The sequence below is a fragment of the Crocodylus porosus genome, unplaced genomic scaffold (assembly GCF_001723895.1).
Source record: "Crocodylus porosus isolate Cpor-Errol unplaced genomic scaffold, CroPor_comp1, whole genome shotgun sequence".
Taxonomy (NCBI): domain Eukaryota; kingdom Metazoa; phylum Chordata; order Crocodylia; family Crocodylidae; genus Crocodylus; species Crocodylus porosus.
This window is the reverse complement of record NW_017728925.1, coordinates 17,774,699-17,794,886: the sequence shown is the minus strand read 5'-3', so window position 1 is coordinate 17,794,886 and position 20,188 is coordinate 17,774,699. Positions and strand designations below refer to the sequence as shown.

The window sequence follows — 20,188 nt, the reverse complement described above, 5'->3', positions numbered from 1 at the left end:
CATCGCCCCTTCTAGCCCCGGATGTGCCCGTTACATGGCCCAGTTCCTTCTGAAGCTGTAGTGTCACATCCTGTCTCTGAAAATCAAGTCCCCACGGCGTCCTTTCCACTTCTTACATTTATTAAGGTGGCCATTGAGCACTGAGAAATGCATGGTCCCTGAACTACATGTTAGTATTTGTCCTAGGTAAGTGCAGGATGTTATCAGCAGTCGCTGTAAAGCCAGGCAGCAGCTGTTACAGTGTTTTTACATAGCTTTTATCATTAAAGCTTGCAAGGAAATTTTTTTCCTCCATGAAAAATGTCATTTTTGTCGTTGAAATGGAAGTTTTTCTTCAAAATTTTTAAGGCTTTTATCAATCCAGAACTTGAAGACTTTGTTTTTCAGCAATTGGAACTGTAATATCTGCTTTGATAACTGAATGTTCCCCAGTGTTTTCAACAAAAAAGAAATGTTGTGACAAACCAATTTCATTATACAAGAGATGGAAGACGTTTGCTGGAAGTATTTGTACCCGTTCTAGTAACGGTTGCAATGGGGGTGCTTCAAAGGTGGGGAGCTTGCAGAAGGGACCTACGATCAGGGGAGCAGTACTGAACCTGGTGGCACTTGTAAGCCGTCCTCCTGCCCTGGGACTTGGCCCAATGCTTGCTCAAATGCCACTCCTCCCATCCTGTGTCTGTGCTGTGAGCCAGCTGAGCCTCGGGTGGGTGACTCCAGGCGACTGGTGGGGACCCCCCAGACCACCTGCCTGGCGCTTTACTTGGAGTCGGAAGCAGAAGTCAGGCCTCGTGAAGAGCAGTGGCCTCCTAGAGACGCACGCAGCGTTCATGCAGCACTTCCACCGCCAAGGACTTTGCAGTCGCTCCGCATGGTCTGAGTAGGGCTGTTATCCTACAAGTAGAGGTGCTCGTCTGTGTGGCAGCACTGTTGTACAGGTAGAGGTGCTTTGATGGAGAGGCTAAGGGCTGAGCTCCTGCTGGTCACCCACACTTCTGTGTCAAGACACAGTGACCTTCCCAGGGGCTCCTTGGCAAATGGCCGTCTGCACGGGGCACCGCCTGTTCTGATGTGGGGCCGAGACGACCGGCTGAGAGCCTTGCTGTCTGCAGAAACAGCTGGGAGCAGCAGTGGTTATTTATAGGCAGTTCCTGTTTCGCGAACCCGTTTTCACATCTCACCGAGGTTGCCCATTAAACAGAGCAGGCTTCGCGAGAGAGCTCTGCGCTCTGGCCTCTTTGTTCACACCGAGTAGCTGGCATCCAGGGGACGCCGAGTGGGTGGAAATTTAAAATGGCAAAGCAGAGGGTCAGGCTCACAAGCAGCAGCGAGTGGAAAGGCTCTCGGGCTGGCTAAGCCAGCACCACTGCTGCAGCAGTTCATTACAATTTGCCAGAAATTATGCATGACTCAATATAGAAACTCTAATGACTTTCCCACGTGTTGTATGAATGAAACTTGGCTGCAGCAGGATCCTGGGCTTGTTACACTGAAGCTCACATGATGGCTCAGCTACGTGGGAGCAGCTCAGAGAGCAGATTGCGCTCTGCTAGCTGTGGCCGGGATCCTCTGGCCTCTGCCTCTGGAGATCGTTGGATCCAGCACAGGCTTTGCACGGTACGTTGCAGGCCAGGGTGTCCACAGGGGAAAAGCTCCAGACCAGCTGGCTGAGCAGGCACAGCCGAAGCAAAACCTCACCCATCATGGCTAATGGTGCATTGCAGACGGACAGACCTGCTGCACAAGACTGGCAGGGGAAGGCTGTTGTGGAGGAAGCTGGATACAAGAGGAAAAGATATCCACCAAGAGGATCGCAAGTCAGGGAAGAACCTGACCAGAGCAGTCCAGTTTTCTTCCCCCCGTGACTTGCCGCAGCCACTAGAGATCTAGATCCAGGGAGCACCTTGGTCTGAGCAGGCGCAGAGACTTCCTTTTTCCAGGAGCGATGCGGTTCTGCCGAGGCTGGGCGCTGGTTAGCCGCACGGCCCGTGACACTGCAGGGTGCTGGGGAAACGCTCCACCGGGGTGGACTGTCTGAGAGAGACGTCTGAACGCCAGCCGCTCTCTGCTGCACAGGTTTCAGGGTTGCAGAACAAAGCTGTCCTGTTGGCTTCGTGGAAGGGGGTGGGCGCACGTGATCAGAAGTGACTGTGATGTCTGGTCTTTCATGTCTTCAGCAAATCTGAGGAAGAGCCATGGTATACTGAGCCTTTGCAGATGTCTCAGTGCACTTAGGCTGAGCTTTCCAAAGGCACTTGGGGCGCTGAGACCTGGCATCGGGTGCTGAACATGAGTCTCGTTTCTCACTCGTCCCCTCTACGGTTGGGTTCTGATCTTTTCTTATTTGCCAACCCCTCAACATTTTTGCGTGGAGGTGCGGACCCCTTAGTTTGATTGACCATAGTCCTCTTTTCTAGACCCCTTGAACATAGCAAATCCCCAAAGGTTTGCAGACCGCGGGTTGAAAACCACTGCTCTACAACATCACTGCGTTTGCAGCACTCCTGCGCACGTGGGCAGCAACCTGCTCTCGGGGGAGTTCCTCCTAAAACCAAACCATGGCTGCTTTCCGTAGTTCATAGCCTCCTGGCTGGGTTCTGCGTGGGACTGACTCCGAGTCTGTCCCGAAGGTCAGTCCCACGTAAGACGTGATGGCATTCCTCGGGATCCCGTGAGGGTTGTGCAGCTTCCTGTCAAAGCCCAGTCTCTTATTCCACGTTCACCAGCTGGTGTTTTTCTTTTGCCCTGTGTGGAATTAGGGCATTGATGTCATTGTAAGCTTTGGGTACCCAATGCCATCTTGCTGTGCCCAGGAGCACTGACAGCAGCGCGGAGGTGGGGCAGATGGCTACGACATCCAGATTCGTGGAGGATACACGTCTCCTCATCCAGAACTGCACCTGAGAGCATAGTCTTGCACTTCCCCTTGGGTCCTGTTGCGTGGGCCAAGCAGGACTCTGACCCAGGCACCTGGAGGCCGGTTCCTGGCTCTGCCACAAGTTGCTTCTGTGACCCTGGACAAGAAACCGGCATTCTGAGCCTCAGTTTTGCCATGTGTAAATTGGGAAGAATTGACGTAACGTGCAGCCAGCCTCTGTCGAGGGATATGGCATGTGCAGAGAAAAAGCTCCATGCGTGTGCTAGGTGTCGGTCAAGTTCGTGGCAGGTTTTGAAGTAGTGCTCAAATCCTGTCTGCATTTTGTATCTGTCAGAGCAGGGAACAGCTTCCTTCCTTCTTCCCATCTTAGAAATTTTTAGAAGCTCTTCCAGTGTTTCCTGGTCTGTAGGTCATTGCTTAAACACTGCAGTAAAAGCACCTTGCTCCTGTCGTTGGCTTTCTTTGGACACACGGGTCACGAGTGTCATTTCTGTTCCCTGACAGAATGAGGATGGGTTTTCCAGCAGATTTCTGGGGTGAATTCTCATGCCTTGCATTAAAAATGTGCTTTCTCCAGTTAATTTCTGTTTGCTTCAGATTTGCCTGTGCCTCTGAGCAGCAAGCTCTGGCAAAGCTGGCAGGAACAAATTTCAAAATGCCAAGCAAATATTTTCATCTTTGTTATGCACAGTGCTCATGATTATTCATAAGTATTCCTGGGGATGGTTTTTGTGGTGTGCTCACTGAGAAAAACCTCAGGAGTGTCCCCCTTCCCCCCACCCCGGGCTGATTTCATATTGGCAGCAAAAAGGCCCAAACATCCAATTCCCTTGTTGGTTTCTGAGGGACAAAACCATCCTGGTCCGGAGCAGCTTCGCCCTGGTCAGGAAATGGCTGAACCTTGGGCAGGCCTCCCCACGGCAAGACACAAAAGCAAGTCCAGGCTGTTCCTGTTCGGCATAATCTGCGCAATCAGATAAAAAGCAAAGCAGTTAATGTAATATGCAAATGAAAGTTCCCTTTTTCATAACAGGAATAGCCTTTAAAATTATTATATTCCCTTCATTAATGCCCAGAGCCGGAGCTCAGTGATTTTCTGTATTTTTTTATCTCAAGTACATTTAGGTGTCAATTAAATTTGAAATATCTACATTTGTCAGCATTTCATTTTTGGCCAGTGTGATGTGCTGCTGATTTGTCCATGCATCCTGACACATGAAAACAGCTCCCGAGATGCAGATCTTCCTCATTAAAAAATAAACCCATACTATCATAATGGTACGCAGAGCCATGGAGCGCATCCCCGGCTTTATTGCACTGTGTTTCTGACATGATATTTAAAAAGGAACAGCCACGGCTGTCAGTACTGTCATATGCTAGTGCTAACCGAAGGCATGTTAAACTAAACATTAGAAAGAGATCAGCAAGTCATCTGCATGGTAACTCAGCTAAGAGATTAGGTAGGCAGGAGCTGGTGCAGTCATGTGGAGATGATGAGGGTTGTAGCTGTGACGGACAGGATCCTTTTTTCCCTCTAAGTCTACAGCATTGCCTGCCTTGTAGCTGGGCTTGCTGTGACCTGCCTTTTCAGAGACAGCTCTTTGTGTATGAAATCCTAGCAAGTAGTGGGTGGCAGACTGCAGGAGAGTTGCTGAATTGGGTTAATGAGGGAATAGGCACACATTTTTTTGGATTCTACTGCCTGAAGCTAATAAAAATTTAAACTTGGACACTTTAGATTGTTCATCCCTTATCTTTGACAAAAATCTTTTGTGGAACAAGAGCAGCAGCTGAATTTAAATAAGCTTTTATTATGAAATCCCACTTTTTCATGTAAGGTGCCTCGCAGCAAAAAAAGTGTGCCTATTAACTATCATTATAGATTCCACCTTATTTGCATTGATCTGCATTGAAATGCTATTGATTAGCTGATCCATCGGGGTCTCTTCTGAATCCTCGCTTTCAAATTATTGGCCATTCCTGCCTGGTGAATTCATTCTGTGCAAGTGCTTGAGCTGAGCTAGACCCTCGCCAAACAAAGGGGTCAGGGCAGCGCTTCGGAAAGGGACTGAAGTGACTGGTCTGTAACGCTGGGCTGGAATCTCTAATTCGAACATGTAGCCAAAAGGTTGAATTTTGTAGCAGAGCTTTCTGGAAATGCAGGGGGTTTCTTTTGATTCCTGTTAAATCATTTTGGCTTTGCTGGAGTGGTCATCTTGCACATGCAAAACAGAACAATAGTTGTGTTTGGCAGGGCCGTGGCTCAAGAAAGGAGAAGCATTATTACCAATATCCTTGATTCTAAAACAATCTCTCGTTAGCCCCCTGCTTGCATGAATGGAAATGATTTGGAGCTTCCCAAAAAAGGAGTTTAGCAAATCTGGCAGCAGCACTTGGCTTTCCCTGGAAGGGCCATTCGAGCACAGGAGGAGAGAGGAGCAGCTTGTGCGACCGCTCTAATGGGAGTGAAGCTGACTGGAGTATAATGTGATCGGCTGTGCCCAGCCCCAGTTTCAGCTCCCGTGTTAATTAGCTCTGACCCAATTATGAATACATGTTGATGCACAATGGCATCTCAGACCCTCTCGAGCTATCGGTCCCAGTGTTCAACTTTCTTCATATCCTCAGTGGAAACGTTCAGCCTCTGTTTGTCTTTCAGCGATGCTTAATCTCACAGTAGAAGTGGGGACAAAAGAACTGAGAGAACGGTAAGGACTGATCCTAAATGCAGGAGCTGCTGCTCACGCGGCATTCGGCATCCGTGCCAGGAAGCCCACAAGTCACTGCTCTCTTCACACCATTTCAGCTCCTCCCGCCCTGGGCCCGTGACAGTGCTGCGAACATTTCCATCGCCTCTGTGAGATCAGCCCTGGCTCCTTACTGCTGGGCCCAGTTCTGCACCCATTGGAGTAGTAGTTTTGCTATGAATGGCAGGATCCATCCCTCGCCCTTGGATTTTTTTCTTCTTTTTTTAATATAGCTTTGTGCTGCTGGCAGTGCCTACCCAATCGCAGCTATTGCTGGGATGCTGCACTCAGGTGCATGCAGCTCATGAGATGAACACAGTTAGGAAGGAGCTGTGTGGGGGTGACTGGAAATGGTGCATGCTTTCGTAATCTTGTCTGATTTTTATTTTTCTGCTGCATAAGAGATCGGGGCTGGGAAGCCAGCCCAGGCTGTGCTGCTGTAAAATAAGATTCAGCAGAGCAGCACGCAGGACCCTCAGAGCAATATTGGTGTCCAATTTTTTTTAAGTTTCTGTTATTTGGGAAATGTTTGTCTTTTGGAATCTTTAGGAAATACTTCCCAGAGGCTCTGAGTAGCCCTGTGCCGGTTGGGGTATTCTTGCCAAACTGCAGTCCAGTCTGGTGTTCTGGCAAAGCCTGCTCTTCTGTGGACACAGGTCAGTTTGCAGAGTTTGGGGGCTGATGGTGCCAGAACTTGCTCTGATAGTTGTCTGATGTGCAAGGCCCAGACTTGAGTTCCTTCTTTGCCCCACATGAACTTGGGTCCCCCTCCTCCCGGCTGCACCTAGTCCCTAGCTGTCAGCAGAGAGAGACATGCGCTCCCTTCCTACACCCTGTTCCCTTCTCTTGTTCACTTCCAGGAGATTTGGTTTTCCTTCCAAATTGGAACCTCAAACAGATTTCAAAACCTCAAAGCGTGGCATGAAATGGCCCCATTGCCGTCTGCTCAGCTGTAGCACACACCTCTGGTCATTCAGCATATCTGCAGACTAAAGTAGAGATGTAGTGTGGCTGTGCAGGCAGAGCTCAGAGGACTGGCTGACAAGGAAAATGTATTTTTAATAACAAAAGGAAAATTGTAAGCAAGGCCTAGACTGGGTGACAGATCTTCCTGGTGAAAACATTAGGCTGGTACTTGCAATAAGAAGAGCCTGCTTTTTGCAGCATGTAATCGCCCAGTGGTGGGTGCGCATTGTCTGTGCGTCGGTGTGGGGTGCGGTACGTAAGCATCGCCTGCCCTCTTCCGCGCGGCACCTGCTAGGACGGCACCCCAGACGCGCGCGTTGAAGATGAGTATCGGTGAGATGTTAGCTGGGCGGAGCATCAGGGCAGGTAAGTGCTACAGGGCAGTGAGGTGCACGGCTTTGGGACAAGGAGGTGGCTTGGCCCTTTTGTGGCTCTCCATCCTGGTCCTTGGCACCTGTGACTTGACATCAAGTTGTGCTTGCATCTGTTATACCCACGCACGGACTCTCCTGCTTACTCCGCCGCATTTAGCAGACTTGGTGTCGTTAGTGCTTCTGGAATCGGACGTTCAGGAGGACCCTGGCTTAGATGGCTCGTTCAGGATGAAGCCTGTCTGATGGGAATGTGCTGGGAGAGCTGGGGCTCCAGCCTGGTGCCCTTTTGGTAGGCGTGGGCTTGGCTCACAGGTCCCTACGCCTTTTCCCAACAGACAGCAGCAGTAGAAGTTTTAGTAAAATAGTTCGGGGGTGGGGTTTAGGGTTTTTTGCCTGAAAAGTACAGCTCCACAATGTGTCACTGAGTCCTGTGCTCCCAGGCAGGCAGTCACGTTCAGAAATGATTTGGAATCAGAAATCGCTTGGTTTTCTCTTGCCTCTGAAGCTTTGGATGTGACAACTCCATAACTCCCTTTTCTCTTCCTGTTTCCTTCAGCCTTGTAAAGCCCATGCGACACTATACAGTCTTCCTCTCTGAGGACTCTTCTGATGATGAATTTCAACAGGAAGAGGATCCTGTCTCTGGCTTCTCTGAAAACTTTTTCTTCTCTGGTCCTTTTGAATGGTCTATTCTTTCTTCTTTCATTGTATTAATATAGTCTTTGAACTGCGATATCTGCACTAGCCAGGGCTGCCTGCTTCTGTACTTGGGAGCTGTAAAAGGCTTTGGGGATCTTTTTGTAGCACTTGATGAATGTTTATTTCTCCTGCTTGCCTATTTTGACACTCCAAGGCATGCGAGAGCATGTGTCCTGCATGAAGCACTGCACTGTGTGTTGTCCCCGGTCTGGGATGCGCAGCTTATCGTTTTGTCTCGGCTTGGTTGGGCTCTTGGAGGTAACCACCTGGTTAGCGTTCTGGTCCGGTGCTGCTTCCCTCCTGCCCGCCTCCTCCAACCCTTTGTCTTGCACCATTTCCCCAGTACAGTGTTGATTGTGCTTTTGTGTTACTGTGCGAGCTTTGCTTCCGTGTGCTCGTCGGCTGCCTCCAACACTACTCACTCAGCTCTGTCCCGTCGTGTGCTGGGTCCCCGAGACTTCCGACTTCCTCCCCCGGGACACCCCAGTGCACAGCTTGATCTCCGATTGCCCAGGAAATGCCGAGCTGTCTGTGCCCTTGACTTCGTAGGAAGTGCTTTGCAGTGAGACCTTCCGATTTTCTAAACTCCGTTGTCAGCTCTGGTCCCAGATGCCATTCTTCACAACAGGCACACGGCTCTGGTGCAGGAGGAGGCTTGTATCCTTGTGCAGGTTTATTTAACCCGTGCACATGTGAGTGTTTTGTGTGCGTCTCATACCCATCATGGTATTTACCAACAGTTCAGCAAATCTCCAACCCTTTGTAATTCAAGCCCAGTTTTCAAACAGGGGGGATGTCCCTAGACCAGAGTTTAGATGTCCATGTCACCATTTAAGCTTACACGTCCCCATTTTGGGGACCGGGATATTTGGGCATCAGCAGACAGATTCTGAAATCCTCCGAAGGCCGCCATGCTAGAAACACACCCCTTCCATGGACCGGGGGGTGAGGTGAATGCGCAAAATGTTTGAGATTGGGAATAATTCAGAGTTCATGTTGAATGACCTATGACAAACCGCGCTCTTGCGTGTTTGTTGCTGGGTCTGGGAGCATACTTTGCTAGAAAGCAGCCACCATGAGGCCTTGGTCCAAGCAATCAGTTCCAAGGAGCTGTTCAGACCGAACCTGAACTTCTTCCTCAGAAGTCTGAAGGACGTGGTAAACCCTGCGCAATACTGTGTGTTTTTGCAGTGCTGTCTGCTTTCTGGTGTTGTCTGGAGAGGAGGTGCCAAACATGGCAAAGGGAGCCTGTTCTTGTACTATTACAACACCTGCAAGAGTAGGAAGTCCTGAAATCTGGACAGCAATGGATCTTGGGCCACTTCCACCACTGAGAGATTGATCTGTGGTCAGCTCAGAGCAGTTCTCTGAGGATGTGAATGTGGTTACGTCCAGAAGATGGTGCTCTCTTAAAGATTTCACGAACTGTGGTCTGTAGACCTTGTATGTATAGAAAGACTAAGCCTGGAGTCATCATAATATGACCACAGCGTTTGAACTTGCTCCAAGATGAGCCAGTAGCGCTATGCGAGTCAGAAGAAATGTAATAGCTGTCGGGGCAGCTGACGATTTGGAGGTGGGGTTCGGAGACCTAGAAGGGGAAATCACACCAGAATGACGGGGACGGGGTGAGAAGAGACTTAAGAGCTTACGCAGCCTGGGGGCTGGAGGGAAGCTCCCACACATGTGCTTGGGTAGGAGGAGATCATGGAAGTGTTTCATTTACAAATGACCCACCAGGATTCTCCTGCACCATCTGGTCTGCAGGTCTCGGGTGCATGTTGGATGTGAGGGTAGAGATTGAATCGTGACTTCTGTCTCTCAAGGTCTCGCTTACGCTCTTCTTCACTAAGGCTCTGATCCAAAGCCTGCTGGCGTCCGCCCTAAATCGATGCAGCTCGCTCCTGCGCTTCCACATTCATCGCCCCATCTGGTGTCCTCAGCCGCCCTCTTCACATAGGCCTGCATTTCCATTTCACGAGTCATGGTGTTAGTTCACTGCTCACCAGCCTGCTCCTTGCGTGTCAAAGTGGGTCTCCATGCTGGAGCATGAGCAGCTACTGGCTAGGACGGTGGGATCAGAAGGCTGTGTCCTACCCCCGCACCTCTTCAGACCTGTGCTGATGGCTGAGTGCCGAGCATTTGTGTGGCGGTGAATGAAGCGAGATGCGTTTTGCTCATGAATTTGCATGATGTATTTCACACAGCCATGCTTCTGTGGGGAGAGGAGCATTTTTCCACATTACCTTTTATTATTTGGGGGCTCACAAATATTTTCTTTTAATCTAAACCCTTGTTGAAATGGCACGGTGAGACCGGCTGCCAGTCAAGTGCCAATCACGGCAGAAATGCATGTCAGTTCTTATGATTAATTGGGTGCACATTATGCTGCTGTTCTCCTGCACGCAGAAGCAACATGCAAATCAAATGGTGTTGGAGGAATGTTTTCTGCTGAGGTGCACATGAGAAGTGCGTTCTGCTAACCCCGGCCTGGGCTGTAAATGTAAAATAGATTTCTCCATAATGGACTGCGTTGTCTCTTGATAAGACGACACCAGTATAATCATCGACACTGCGCACAATATTCCCAATTACTGGAGGAAAATACCATGGATCGCATCCTGTGCTGAGTTAGCTGGAAGTGAGGGACAGTTGCTGTGTGAGGAACAAGAGAGCGTTTGCAATTGCCCTTTCTTGCTGAGACTATCTAACAGCCGGGTCTAGTAGCACTGTGCTCACGTGGGGCTCGCAGCTACTCGCGGCACAAAGCAGATGTCCGATTACTCCTGCTCCCGCGTAGCTCTGCTCGTTGGGTCTGTAGCAGCACCATCATTGTTTTCCCATTGCTCCCTGCTGGATAACCTTTGTTTGAAATGATACAGTCACGTCTGTCTGTCGACCTAGCCCTGCTAGCTCTGCTCACGCTCGCTCCTCCAGATAGTATTTCCTCTGGAGTTTAGACTTCTGTAAAAGAAAGCTTCTCTCAGACTTAAACAGAAGTGTGCCTGGTGCTTCCTATGGGAACCGCTGGAAAAAACGTTCCTCTACAGCCACCCCAGCCTTGCACTAGACGTGAGAGCCAGAATGTGCCCCTGCCTGGTCTGTCTCTCAGGCTCGCCAAGACAGTGGGCAGAGAAATTAAGATATTTAACTGGGCAGTTTCCCCTTTAAAGCCTAACTTCACTATACTCCGTCTGTCAAGGGGTTGCACAGATGACAAATAATTGTGACCTTTTCTTCTTGATCTAATGCAATGATTATCAAGAAAACAGAAGGGTCGCCAGTAAACTTAGGCTGCTCTTTTCAAAGATGTGCATTTACTGAAATGTGTTTTGAAAAGGTCTGTGTGAGTTTATCCATTTCATTAGCCCAGCTGAGAGAGCAGCAGTATCTGTAGTGAAAGTAGCTTGGTGGAGCTGCTTGAGAGTGGAGATCTTCTATACAGCAATAGCAATACCTTGGAGAAAATCCTTTGCAACTGTGCCAGTTCAAACCTGAGTCTTTGTAGCTAAGTGCATGTCCACCCTACCGTCCAGACCACATCAGCTGCCTGCATGGATATATGTGAGCGCTCTGCTGGGGCAGTCTGCTGCAGCCTAGCACCGTGCGGGCTGCAGAACGTGTCCAGCTCGCACTGACCATCAGTAGCCGGCTCACTCGGGTGCGCTCCACAAGCTGCAGGCTGCAGTGTCCATATAACACAACTTTGCACCCTGTGTTCGTGTCATGTGCAAAGGAAGGGAAGCAAGTCGAGAGTTTAGAGTTGGACATGATGCAGTGCAACCCAGCCAGTCCCCTGCCTCACACACAGATTAAGGGGGATATTGTGTAGGGTAATGTGATGGGTGCATCATATCCACATTGAGGCTGCTCCAGGGGACTCGTGACTTAGTTTGAAACACTGCATGCTTTGAAAAGGGTTGGAAAGAAAGTACTTCTAAATGTGAGACGTTAAAGCACTCTTGTCTCTTAGGCCTCAGCCGTACCGGGCCCTGAAAGAGTCTGACAGCGCTGATGGGGAAGAAGTGATCAGTCCAGAGAAAGCCAGCGAGGCTGCGCCTCCCAGCCCTCCGACGCCAGACAGGGTCACAGAAGTCAACCTCCTGCAGGACATTTTCACTAACTTAGAAGTGGAAACACAACCTCAGCCTCTAAGCCAAGCCAAAAGTTTGGAAGACCTAAGGACCCCCAAAGAGGAGGGCGAGCAACGATGCACCTTTGATTACCAGGTATGGGCTTTCATACAAGCAGGATGGTAAATGCCAGAGGGACTCATGCAGAATGAAACCACCTTCCCGCCACTACCCTCCAGTTGGAAAGGACATCTTGTTTCCCCATCAGTGCAAGGGTTCCCCAGCCCCGGCTTCCCCAGTGCATTCAGAAGGTTCATTTTTGAGTGGAGAGGATAGGTCCATGCAGCGGGCTACAGTTAGAGCAGTGGCCTTCTGTCCCTACATAAAAGCAAAGGTAGAAACCCAGATCTTTTTCAAAGCAGGCAGTGCTTGTCCTGTTCCTAGAGTCCACTCCTGCCTGAGGCTTGTCTCCGATGCAAGTATTGAGGAGTTTAGGGAATCCAAATGTTCCCTTCATTTCAGAGTTGCTTGCACTCATTAAATGGCCCCATCTTCAACCTGGTTTTGGTGTCTGTGAGTTGGAAAGATGATTAGTATTCCTGTGTGTAGCATGCTTCCTGATTATGTTTCTTCAGTGCAGAGCTTAAGCCTGGAGCCCATGGCACCTTTGTGCAATGACAAGCAGAAGGGACGTATTGTCAGACCAATAAGGAGATGAACGTGTTGCATTTGGGTTTCTCAGGACATTTTCCATAGGTTAATCAAAGCTCCCAAATGCCCAGTAACGTGAGTGTCACACTGTGCACATAATAGCCGGACAGTCCACTGTCACCACTCGCTAGCCCAAGAGTCCTGGCTTTCAGTCTCCCATCCAAACTCCCAGGCTGTGCCTTTCCCCGTGTCCCTTCCCTGAGGATGCTCATGGCAGGCAGGCAGCTTCCTCTTGGGTGCTCCCCATCGTCCCGCCTGCACTTTGCTTTGCATCGTGTCAAGTCGGAGATGTTAACTCTCTTCATGCTTTCTGACAGAGAATGGACCTTGGTGTGTCTGAGAGGAGCAGGATTGTGCCAGCAATTAAACTCTCTCACCCCTACAACAAGCTGTGGAGCATGGGGCACGACGACATGGCTATTCCCACCAAATATTCCCAGAGCTCACCAGAGAGGCCCTTGACTGCTCTTGGGAACATCCCTTCGGTGCCACGCAGACCTCGGAGCAGAGACAGCCTTCTGGCCCCTGCAGAAAAGGAGGAAGTGACCTTGGCTGCTCAAGGGAACATCACTATCCCCAGGCCCCAAGGCAGGAAGACGCCTGAGCTGGGGATAGTTCCCCCGCCCCCCGCACCCAGGCCCACCAAACACCCGCCGCTGGCGGGGCCTGCAGAAGCTGCAAACCCCCCGGCTGCAGGGCGCAGTGATGTGGTTTCAGAACTCATGCAGGAGCCTTTTGGGTCGGGGAGCATTTCCCTTGACCCAGAAATCAGGCAGGCTGTAAACTATTCTCCTCGCCCCTCCCAGCTCCTCTCCAGTGCCAGCAGTGCTACTGAGATGCTCCAGCCAGTCAAGGTCAATGCAGAAAACGCAGGTAATGAAAGCGATTACCTTCTTAATCTTCTGGATCCCTTGAAGACAACCAGCTGGCAAAACACTGGCTCCCAGCAAGGCTCTGGCAGTCTGCAGAGCTCAGCCGCTCCTAGCCCTGCCCCTGGCTTTGCTCCAGTGGCAAACGACTTCACACCTCCTGCTCCCCCACCCTTCGCCCAGCCACTGGCCTACCCTCCTTCAGCCCCGCCGTTTCTGCAGACGTCTCTCAATCCGTTTGCGCAGACGATGCCAGCAGCCCTGCCCGTGACCCTGGTGAGAGCCACGAGGGGCCCCTTCCTCCCTCCCTTAGGTCACGCTTACAGCTCCGGTTTCATCGCGCCAAACTCTGGCTTCTATCCGCCACAAAGATCTCAGCCAAACATTTCAACGTTGTCCATGCCCAATCTTTTTGGCCAGGCTCCAACAGCACCGCAGGCTAGCTCCTTGCTGCAGCAAAGCCATAGCCCGTCCCCGAGCAGCTCTCTGCAGCCAGCACGCTTAAGTGGCCCTTCCAAAATCAGAACACTACCGCTGGGCCCTTCTGGCTCAAAGATAGATGCCAAGCAAGGGGTGGCTCCAAGGCCCTCTAGTGATCCCCCTCTGGTTCCCCCCCGGCCTGCTAAGGGCCTCGAGTCAGTGTTACTGCCCTCAAAGCCTGAGGAGACAAAGGATCCATTTGAAGATTTGTTAAAAAAGACAAGACAGGAGGTGTCAGCCACCCCAGGTAAAGTAGAACAGCTCCGAAAGCGCTGGGAAACATTTGAATAATGCTCCCAACACATCTTATTCCCTGTGGGATTGGCATTTTTTTCTTTTCTTTTTTTCTCCATTTTCTTTTCTTTTCTTTTTTCTTCCTGAGCCAGCACAAGAACAAGCTGTCCCTGTAGAAGGGGAGACTTAGCCAGCTCCAGACACAGGAAACACAACTGCTCCTCCGCAGCACGCAGACAAGTGCTGCTGGCTGGAGTTGTTTTGCGGATAACCCCCCACGTTGCCACTTTCCTGGCTGAGGCTTTCTCCTCGGCACAGACGCTGGCTCCATGCCTGCTGTCAGTGAAAGCCCTGGTGACTTAACACTGGCCAAAGCTTTAACGTGGTTAGATTGAATGTGTCCATCCCCACCCCCCACCTCCCCCCAAAATAATCTTTTCACGAGATACTACTGAACCAGCAATTGCTTATTCCTCCCCTTATATTTTCCCTAGTCCCTAGAACAGCGTGGAAGGTGACACCACACGTAGAACTAGTGTTCATTTCCTACCTGTGTGAACAGTGTTCAGTTTGGTATTTTTCCGTGTTATGCATTCTGCTTACAACACTTTTGCTTTTCTGTGTAAACCGTAGGAAATGAACCCAGGTTTGTAGTTTATACTGAGTTAATCCACTGGGTTTAAACTGAGTTTGTTCAGTAGCCCATCTAGCAACACACACTTTCATTTGGGGTTATACGCTTGTCTGAACTTTTGTTAGAAGATTTTTGGTTTCATCCCCTCCAGCCCTATGGGAGGGACTTTTTCGCTATAAAATTCTTACGAGTCCCAGTTACAGCAAAACTAATAGCACAGAGAAAGCGTCCTGCAGCTCAGGGCTTGCTCCTGTGTCTCCAAGGGGAAACTGGAAACACCAGCAATTTAATTTTTAGACAGACATCAGAACCTGTCTTTTGATGGAGTCCGTCAACTATATCTTAGTTCTTCTGTAATCGTATGTTAATATTATATATAAATGTTATAGGCAGCAGTATTTGAACTGGATGTAATAGTATCTTATTTTATTATGAAAAAGAAAAAAATCAGGGCATAAGCGATCCCAATTCGTTAGTTCTCCAAGCTTAACACCAATACGTTGACTAGGAGGCCTGGGTTCAGACCGGTGAAACCACAGCTGTCTGTACAAAGGAGAAGGAAAAGTATTGCAGAATAAGCAGTGCAATGTCCAAATATCGGCATGTGACAGCTGTGTGTCACTGCCGTGTTACGGAAACACTTCACGGTACCTGGACGCAACTGAGATCACATCCCTGTGCACCAAGGTTTCCCTCCCTGACACATCGCATGCGGTGAGAAACAGCGGGGTGGTGTCTGGGATCACATGTAGACCAGCAACGCAGGAAAGGGTTAAAGGGTACATTCGTTGTGATTTTACGAGGCATTAGTCGGTGGCTGCAGTGGCCTCAAGCATTTCATGCTTACCTTCAGCATCTCTTTCCTCAGTGATCATTTCTATGTACCTCTAGTGGTGCTTTTCTCATTTATTTTTACTTGGACACGATCTGATTTCAAATAAGCTATTCTAGGACAGTTAACCACATCACCATTAAGCCTTTGATTAAGTCAAAAAGTAATTGTGGACACCTGGGAAACTCTTGTAATGCTCTATCTGGATTTTCTTCGGTGTATCTATTTTAACGTCCTTGGAGGCTCTCTTACACCATATTAAAATGGCTGTCAGTGCATTTGAGCCTGTGCAATACAAGAGAGAAATTCTTGGAACATCTAAAAATGCCAACAGCTGGGGAGACCCAAGTATTGCATTAGTGTTATTTTTACTTCTGTCGAGTACTGTTACTTTTACGAGCCACTCAGTCTGTTTTGTATTATTTCTTTTTGCTGAAAGGAAGGTGGTTTTGATCTAATCTAGTTCCAAATAATTCAGATATTTAAAGTCTAAAGGAATAGCCGTGTTTTGTGCTGCTGTACAGAATGTGAATGTTTCTATGCCATTAGCACCTCAGTCTGGAATATCTGACCCCCTTTAACTGCTGTGTGCTGGATCTGACTTCTCAATGGTGATGGGTATGTACAGGCACTATGGAATGGTGCATATGAATTGCCATTTGATTTTTCACATACTCCTGGGTTTTTATTTGTAATGCTATGCACTGGTTATGTATTAAGTATTCCTTTTAAACACGTGCTTTAAAGAAGTGGGAAAATGCTGGGGTACTCTGCATCATGGCAGAGCCTTTTCCAGTCCCATTTTATTCTGTCTACCTTTTATAGCATATTCCAAAACCCAGTCTTTTATGTCATTGTTTTGGAAACAAGTAAGCACTCCTTGATTTTAAGAGGCCAATTTTGAGACGCCGAGAGGTATTAATGCTTTAGATTTATCGTATTATTCACTCCTCACTTACTTTTAATGACGCGGGAAAAAAGTTGGGTATGCCTGAGAGAGATCTTGGAGTAGTAGAGAGCACTTTGCTGAAGTTTGTATCTTTGCAAATTCAATCCAAGACGTGAGAAAATATGAGAATCCGTTTCACGTGTTTAGCATAATAAAAGAATCAAATCATCATGGATGGCATGACTTTTCTGTCACCTTTGAGCGCCAGATTTCTCACGTGCGTCTTCGTTGATAGTGGCAGGTTGTATGCGGGAAGTCTGTGGCTCACATAGTTAAGTAGCAGGACGAAGATCTGATGCTTCTTTTTGGGGGGTTTTAAAACTGTTTCCTGTGTGAGGTCTGCACCGATTCAACCTAGTGTGCTGAGAACTGTATGCACTCTGGAGTTAGCAAACTTCTAGCAAATTTGCAGGGACTGTGCTCAACCAAGCTCCATCCCATCCAGGTTGGTTTGCTTCCTTTTTTACATGTGCTCTTCTCCATCCTTCCAGGAGCAGGGCACGCAAACCTGCTTTATTGCTTTGTCCGTTGAACGAGTCAGAAATGTTTTAAGGGCTAGTCTGAGAGATTATCGATGAAGAATCCATTCATTTTCCATTTTTCTGGAACGCAACTGTTTGCCTTTTCCAAATGATTGTATTCAGACTGCGCCAGGGCTTTTTCACTGTGGTGAGGAACATGTTGTCCTGCTTCCAAAGACACGAGTCTCTCTCCATTCTTCAGTGAACTTCACACGCCTCCTTTTCAGAGCGCAGGTGTTCAGCTGGCCTGGGCACTCCTCCTTCCACATCCTAGGATGCCTGATTGTCTCTCTGTGCCTCCTGGCTTTTGTTTGCAGAAGGTAGATGAGAATTTTGCTGCTGAATGGCCTGGCTTCATTGTGTCCCTGGATTTTAACTGCTCATACCAGGCACCATCCTGGTGAGTGCTGGGAGCTCTTGGCTTGCTACAGAACTTGAGAGAAACGAGACAAGCCAGGGATCTGCTTGGCTTCCTCCCCACAAACGGTGGTAGGAATCCACCCATGGCCAGCAAGCGCAGCTTTTTCAGTGAAATGCATTTCTCTAAACAGAAGCAGCCTGGGTTCACCCCCTTGCTGGAAGTGAAGTGAGCAGTGCTGGTCTGGCACCAGGGCGGTTGCATGTGCATTCAGCATGCTGCCTCTTCAGGAAAGGCTGTAAGCCTGTGCTGTCCAGAGACAGTGCTGGTCCCTCTAACCTGGTGCATGCTCACCCTGCCTTTCCTTATGTCAGTGCAGCGAGTTTGGTTCCCCACCCCCAACCACACAATTGCAGGTTTTGCCAAGTCTCTGCAGAGTTCGGAGGCAGAGTTTGGTCGGTGGGTCAGCGTGCTGCTGCCTGCGGGAAGGAAAGCATCCATTACAGTAGGGGTGATGATCAGAGGCTGAAGCACAGCACACAGCTTTCACCTTGTGAAGAACGGGTACGGTTGTTTATTCAGCTGTGTGCTGTTATTCCTTCCAGCTGTTACAGGTAGGCTGTAAGCACAGTCATCCGAAAGCCTGGTTTAATATTAACTCATGAACCTTTAGCACAGTTCCTGAAACAGCAGAAAAGCAAAGTGATGGCATTACCAGTTAACTTGCTTGAGTAATGACCCAACTTGAATTTCTCCAGCACCCTGTAAAAGGCCTCTTAAATCAGTGAGAGGCTTGATCCTGCTCTGCTGCAAACGTCCCTGGTACCCACTGGAGTCCCCAGGTGTTGTAGGTGCTTGACAGAGCTAGCTCCTCATTCAGCATTAGACTAACGAGCTATTAGTTTCTTTATACTGATTCCAGGGAAAGATATCAAGCTGTGGAGCAGAAGGTAAGACCAGGCCCTTAGTGGGTAAACACCTAATCCTGTGCTGGAAATACAGCCGCTACTGGGAGCTGGTCCATGTTTTTTTTAGTCTCACTCAAAAGCTAGGGCGTGTAAGGGATGAAGTTTTAGGATGAGACCCCCAAGCCCAGAAACGGAAGTAATCTCAAGCTATCTCATGCAGCAAAATGGAAGTTTTACAAGCTGCGAACGCAGGAATGAGGGTCTCTGTTCAGTCTGAAGCAGAAGGTTTAGCCCTCCCTGTGCTCTTGTGCAGCGCTGGGGGAGAAGGAACAACATCCTGTGTCAGCTGGTGCCTCCCTCGGCCTCTGGGCTTCAAAGCCTTTGTTCAGTCTGAGTGGCTGTCAAAAATATCCAAAAGCACTCACTCACCTTCCAGCATAAAGGTCTCTTACATCTCTGCAGACAGCCTGGGATGACGACGTGTGGTCTCCAGAGCTGCTGTGAGAAGCTGTTGTATGCACGTGTTGTGGTGGACATGGTGCCCTACAGGTGAGGCGGACGGCTGTGTGTGCTGCAGCAGAGAAGAGACCGCGTGTGTTGCTGTCGATGGCGGTCATGTCGGACAGTTCACTGCCAGGCCACTCTGAGCTGTGTTCCACGAGGCACCAAGTTACTTGGCGTCTGTGGGACTCGGCTTCTCTCTAGGCTGCGAGACCTGTCCACCAGGTCTTGACGTGAGGTCTGCCATACCAGACCTTGCCTCTTACTTGCTGGGTGTTGCTGTGTGTTTGGGGCACAGCTGCCGTGAACATTTCTGCTGCCTGCAGCTTAGCAGTGTTGTGTGTCATGCCGACGTGGTGCGAGGTCCCCTATAGGCAGCATGGCTGTTCCTGAGCCCATATCCAGGCCTAGCCTCTAATGCCTTGTGCTGTGTCCGCACTTCAACAGGCTGCTCGGCTGCATCTGTGCGGCAGCTTGGTGCTGTCTTGTGGGGGGGTGGGCAGGGAAGGCTTCACAGCTTGTCCTGCAGCTGTGGCAGTGATGCCATCTGCATCTTCCACAGCAGAACCACCTGGTAGTGGCACTGGGGAATGGAGATCACGGGCCTGGATGGGCCTGCGCCAGATAGGGCACAGCTGAACTGTTCAGGTGGCACTGCTGACAGCCAGGCAGATGGAGCCATTAGTCACTACTGACAGCATCCGTCCCAGCAACAAGGCTGGTCTGGGGCTTCCCCAGAGGCACTAGAGAAGACTGGTCCAGCTGTTCCTCCCTGGCAAGGTCTTCCTCACAGAAGGGGAAAGAGCCACTATCTAGTTGCCTAGTCTTAAAGGCTGGGTTAATCCTGTTCCTGAAGATGTTTGCTGCCCACCTCTGCAGTCTACAAAGTTTTTCCTGCTTAAATAGAAATGTTTTAAATGTGGAAAAAGGCTCCCTCTGAAAACAGGATCATTGTTTTTTTTATCAGGACACTTCCCTAGGACCATAGGTTCAAATAGCAGGAGGGCAGGTCAGGCTTTGACCAAACCCCAGTGCTCCTCTGGAGCCGCTCACCCCTGCCAACATACAAGGCCCCCGGTTTCTCCATCAGCTCTTCACTGAAATCTGGACACAGCCCTGCTGAAGTCCACACGGCTGCATCTTCACTACCGTTACACCTGCGAAGTGGGATAAAGCCGGGCTGGGGATGTCTTGCCGTGCTCTGGGCACGTGCTTGTTTGGGATTACCTCTGGTCTGTTTGCACAGCACACGGGGTCCCGATCCACGACCGTGTGCTGCAGTCAAATCATTTGTGAACGCTGAGCAAGAGCCTGAGCCAGCAGCGACCCAGCCTGCCCTCACATCGCCAGGTGCAGCCTGTGCGGCCAGGTCACAGGCCACAGGCCACGCTGCTACCCTGGATTGCGGCGCTGAAGGCCTCGCAGCCGAGGCACCAGGCCTGTGTACGTGACGG

At 49.7% G+C, this 20,188-nt stretch overlaps 1 protein-coding gene across 4 annotated transcripts in view; it reads left to right on the top strand.

Annotated features, from left to right (window-relative positions):
- Positions 1–16,617, top strand: part of DENND1A (DENN domain containing 1A) — a 284,733-nt gene extending 268,116 nt beyond the window's left edge. For 2 of the 4 annotated variants that reach the window (XM_019541012.1, XM_019541013.1), the window contains 3 exons: positions 7,522–7,650; positions 11,638–11,893; positions 12,766–16,617. In XM_019541012.1, coding sequence (XP_019396557.1) covers positions 7,522–7,650; positions 11,638–11,893; positions 12,766–14,088 — 1,708 coding nt within the window. In that variant the 3' untranslated portion in view covers positions 14,089–16,617. The remainder of the gene's footprint in view (positions 1–7,521; positions 7,651–11,637; positions 11,894–12,765) is intronic. The other 2 variants (XM_019541015.1, XM_019541014.1) reach the window with 1 other exon arrangement.
- Positions 16,618–20,188: the final 3,571 nt, after the last annotated feature.